The 5,122-nt window shown below is 37.5% G+C and overlaps 1 protein-coding gene across 1 annotated transcript; it reads right to left on the reverse strand.

The window, feature by feature from the left end:
- Nucleotides 1-486: 486 nt before the first annotated feature.
- LOC127104659 (uncharacterized) lies at nucleotides 487-2,226 on the reverse strand. The gene is made up of 3 exons (XM_051041835.1): nucleotides 2,075-2,226; nucleotides 1,268-1,900; nucleotides 487-997 (listed from the first exon to the last, which is right to left on the reverse strand). Exons 1-3 carry the CDS (start codon nucleotides 2,224-2,226, stop codon nucleotides 487-489), a joined length of 1,296 nt encoding a protein of 431 aa, XP_050897792.1.
- Between the last annotated feature and the right edge of the window lie 2,896 nt (nucleotides 2,227-5,122).

A 5,122-nucleotide genomic window follows, 5' to 3' on the forward strand; every position in this document is an offset into this window, starting at 1 on the left:
AAAAGCAGAATCAAGATAAGAAGACTGGCAAGAAAATCTGTTATGCATGGGATATATGAACGCGTTAATGCAGGCAATGTATGTAATGACATGTTCAAATATTTCCAGGGTTCTAGAACTTCGATTCGAGTTATTTAAGCAAGAGAAAAGAAGATAAACAGTGAACACTAATAAACCAACCATCATACTCATTAAATTGAAAGAAAGGGTAATACAAGCAGTTCACACAAAAGAAACAACCAACCAAAGAGCAACAATACAAATCAAAGAGCCCCCATCAACAACCCTGATGGTGGTCACCACATGGAAAAAATAAGACAACATCTAATTTTCGCACTCTACATAGGTCAGAGGCCCTCCGTTCTTGAAATACTTCAAACTCCACCTCTTGGACTCATTGAATAACTTCCTTCTTCCCTATTAGTCACTCCTTAGAACAAAACTTTGAATAACCACATCCTTTCAGAAAATCATGCCATCTAGGTATTAGCACTGCTCAATCAACTTCTCGCACTCATTGCATTCTGGAAGCAGAATCTGTGTAGGATCATCATCTTTTCCCTCCAACTGAACCTTGAGACTTGCAACCTCCTCTACAACGTTTCCCAACTGAATGTTGCTTCCTTTGAGTTGAGTCTCCACCCCTAGCATCTGAGTGTTCTTCTCTTCAAACTGGAAATCTTTAGCTTGGAGTTTCTTCTCTGACTCTTCAATCTTGTCTCTGTATCTTTTCTCCATATTGGATTTGGATGCTTTAAGAACTTCATAATCTCGGTGCTTTCGCTTGATCTTATCTTCATCTTCTTCAAGAACCTCTTTATGAACTTCAACAGAAACATACGTGATTTCTCTACCATCTTCAAACCTTGATCTCTTCTTAAATTTCACAACCCCAGTCACTTCTCTTTGAACTTTCTTAAGTTTGTGAGACAATTGAGATTTCTCTTGACTGGCCACAAGGAGCTTTACCCCTAACTCTTCATTCTTTGCAAGTAGTCTGAGATTCTGAGATTGAATCTGGTCATAGGATCCCTAAGGCACAACATCTGGCTGATCAGGCCCTTGTAGATACAAAGGAGTCTCCAAAGAGAAAGGCCAATGCCGATCTTTGTTCCTCTCCTCAATCTACTTAGCATAAGGTGAATAGACTACAAAATCTCTCTTCGCAAAATATATCCCTCCTTTCAGATGAATACTTCCCCATGCTTTGGCAGCTCTTTCCATCAATCCAGTACTATCAGGCACATCATAAAACATGGATTCTTACACATCTTTATCCTTAGGTGGATCTTTTAAAGCATACCCTAATTGTCTTTGGGAAATAGTTGGGTTGTAATTAATGCCACCCCTCATCCCCATGACAGGCACATTGGGGAACTCCCCACAGCTAAAGATCACTTCTTTACTTTCCGACCTACTCAAACTATGTTTGTACCAGTCAATGTCCTTGGAGGTGAGTCCCATCAGACTTTGGGACCACTTCAAGGTGTCTTGGATATCAACAAAAACACCTTGGCAAAGGAGATGACTTCTAAACCAATGGTATAATAGTGGTGCACAACAATGAACGACACCATCCTTCCCTTTGTAACTCCTAGAGTGTATGGAATGATAAAAATCTCCTAAGAGAGTTGGAACATGACTCCTTTGAATGAAGATAGCAACAATGTTCTCATCAACGAACTTCACTTCATTAGGAAATAACACAATCCCATAAACACAACAAGCTAAAACAACATTGAGAGCCTTCCAATCTTTCTTATCATCCATACCACCAGCTTCTTTCAACAGAAAACTCAAATGATAACCACAAACACTTCCCTTCTTCTTAAAGTTAGCCTTCATAATATATTCACTCAAATAAAGAGCAGCAACAACCTGAGTAACATCAGGTTTCTTCCTGGAAGAATGAAAAGGCACTTGGTGCAAGATAGGGATACCCAAGATACTGGAACATTCTTCCAAAGTAGGTGCTAACAGATAATCCGGGAACATGAAGCATCTCAAAGTGAGATCATAAAATTGTAGCAAGGTATGAAAGGCATCCCTCTGGTATTCATTGAGAGAAACTTACAAGTAACCTAAAATCTTTCCATAATCCTTTCTGAAGACATCAAGATTATCATGGGGAGACCTTTTAGCTAGCTTGAGAAGATCATCCAGAACCGGGCTTGGGAACTTGTAGACGATGTTGTATCTGTAGTTGACCTTCTTAACAATATCCATCTTCAAAGATAGCTTAACAACAAGACTCAAAGACTAGAAAACCTGGAAATAAAAGAACATGCATGTCAAAATGAGGCCAACAAATGCTTATGATTACAATGGGATCTAGGTTTTCATAAAATATGAGCAACTGCTGTGTTGTCAATAGAACCAGATCAAAAGTAACAGGATCAAAGGTTCGACATCATTTCTGATTCTGAGAAAACCAGGTATGATGAAAGCTTGTTTTCTTGTAAACCCCACCCAAACTCATATGTAGGTTCTAGTCTTGGACAGAACAAAGATTCCTAATGGCAACCAGAGTTGTGAGTCCTCTATGAATAATACCTTGTCTTATGCACGAAGGGTGCAAGACAAAGACATTCTTAAGAAAACCTCATATGGGCGTGGTATCTCATGCATCCTCATACGTGTCAGGGGCCACGAGAGTTGACATGAGTATCCACTCTAAACCTATGTGTACACTGGCCTGGGCAGTGGGCCTTTTACCTCAATGTGACACCCACCCACCAAAGAAACAACAACACAACAACAAAACAGAATAATAAAACCAATAACCCAGATGAAAATGCATGCAAACACATGAAAGAGTAGTAACAATAGAGCAATAGAAAAATAACACCTAAGGAAAAGCAAACAAACAAGAGCTAGGACTGACTTGCTTAGGTATCCCTAGCAGAGTCTCGAGCTATCACATCTCGAAGAAACACGCACACAAAAACAGAGTCGATACCAATGTTACTTATCCCAAGAGAGGGAAAGGAAATACTGAGTAAACCTACAAAGGGATGAATCTAATGGTCTCGCGACCAAGATATGGGTAAGGGAGTCGATTACGCAAAGGGAAGGTATTATCACCCCTCACGTCTGTAGTACTCTACAGGATTCACTCTTGTTGTTCTAATCAAAGGGTGTGTCGAGTCTAAATCTAGGTTGCAAAGGGAATGCATGAGAATGAATTATTAACAGAGAAAAAGAAAAGACTTTATTATTGCACTCGCTTAAGCTTTGCAACCCAATACCTACGTATCCCAAAAGAATTAGAGCACCGTAGTTCTTCTCAAAAACTTTGGTTTGTTGGTGTTTTTTATGGATAACAACCCTTATTGAGAATTTTCGTAATAAAAGCCAACTGACAAAAAGAGTTTTGATTGATTGAGTGTTTTTGTTGAAAGAATACATCAGATGGTCCCTCAGAAGGTGGGGATATCTGTATACTTCTCTCTTAATTATGAAAGAGTTCTAATAGTGTTAGAGTGGTTTTTGAATTTTTCATTAAGGAAAGGGTTTTAGTTTCAGAATGGATGCAAAAGAGAAAATAAACTAACAAAAGGGGAATCTCAATCCTACTTATTGTCATGCAATGTGGATCTAAAGTTAGGATCAAGGGAACTTCTACCTAATGTTGTCATGCATGAATATCAATACTAAGGTTTACTTATTTCAATCCTAACCAAGAAAGAACTAAAGAATCCTATGGGGAACATGTAATCTCACAAGGAAAGGAGAAAGAAGAAAAGGAAAGAAAGCAAGCAATCTGACACTTAAACAAGGTAATGAAAGCAAGAAAACATCACATGAAAAGTAACCACATACTCAATAATTAGGCACTTAAACAAGGTACCTAAAACATACCTACTTAACGAAGCAAGTATCAAAGAAGAAAGAACATGCAATTAGGTAAACACCTATGCAAGTAACAAACCAGGACCACAAATAACACAAAGAGAACTTAATCAAGTAGCATTCATGTCATCAAGGAAAAATAAGATAAGAGATGACAATTAAACAATCGCACACCAAATGATAAGTAAACACTTACTCACGCATAGACACTTAAGCAAGATACCTAAAGCATATCTACTTAAACAAGAAAGCATCAAAGATGAAAGAACATGACATTAGGTGAACACCCAAGCAAGCAATAAATTATAAGGAAGGATGATAATTTAACAATCACACATTAAACCATAGAAGGGAAGAGTCAAGGCATACAAGAGATGAACATCTTCTAACCTAAGAAATATCCTACTTGAGAAAGTAAGGAAGCAAAGAACACAAACAAATATTAACCAACCAAATGAAAATATTATGAGAACACAATAAAACAACTTGAAGCTACTGGTCCTAACATGTCAACCTATTCCTACCTTAAACAAGGCAACATAGGTCAAAAAGAAGAGAAAATCACCTAAATAGGCAAGTATAAGAGCAAATAAGCAATTAGAAGTCACAAATTCAAATAATTCCAAAGCAAGCAAGCAAGCAAACAAAAGATAAGAGGTAAACACCTAAGTCTAAACATGCTTTAATATATCTCAACTTATCACAAACATTTAAAGCTACACATCAAAACTTAACTAGCCATGGTAATGGGAGACAAGGCTTAAGAAAATTGCAAACAAAACTCAAGCAAGAAGCATGTCATCAAACATTCACGGGGCAACAACTTATCATCAAAGCAAATATTTAGACATGTTAAACAAAACCCTAAGGTCATGCACAAGAGGTTTTGGCATTAGAAGGCCCAAAAGAAAGTAAGCACTTAAGCAAGCTAGCATACAAGGCTATAAGTGTTGAGTGCTTAACTTAGCATGGCATAAGAAGGTGAATTGAAGTGAAAAAGATAAGAAGACATACAAGTCAGCAACTAAGGCACAATAAACTCATCATCATCAATCAATCATGCCGGGGGAAAAATATCACAAATTTGCACATATGTAGGGTCACAAACAACTCTAATTGGAAACTAGTCCTCTAATCTAGGTGCTAAAAAGCAAAGACAAAGGAGAGGGGACATGGTAAAAAAAGAGACAAACATGAACAATATATTCAACTTAAACATTTCTCAATGGCATACAAATATTCAAACAAGAATTGAGTTCAAGAGCATAAG

This window comes from Lathyrus oleraceus, chromosome 1, assembly GCF_024323335.1.
Source record: "Lathyrus oleraceus cultivar Zhongwan6 chromosome 1, CAAS_Psat_ZW6_1.0, whole genome shotgun sequence".
NCBI classification, from domain to species: domain Eukaryota; kingdom Viridiplantae; phylum Streptophyta; class Magnoliopsida; order Fabales; family Fabaceae; genus Lathyrus; species Lathyrus oleraceus.

What these genes read in the sequence shown, in the direction of transcription:
- LOC127104659 (XM_051041835.1), bottom strand. Translation starts at nt 2,226, where the DNA reads ATGGATATTGTTAAGAAGGTCAACTACAGATACAACATCGTCTACAAG. An exon ending in GGAAAGATTTTAGGTTACTT is followed by an intron (nt 1,901 to 2,074) that starts GTAAGTTTCTCT and finishes TCATTCTTCCAG; the next exon opens with GAAGAAACCTGATGTTACTC. An exon ending in CCACCTAAGGATAAAGATGT is followed by an intron (nt 998 to 1,267) that starts GTAAGAATCCAT and finishes TCAGAATCTCAG; the next exon opens with ACTACTTGCAAAGAATGAAG.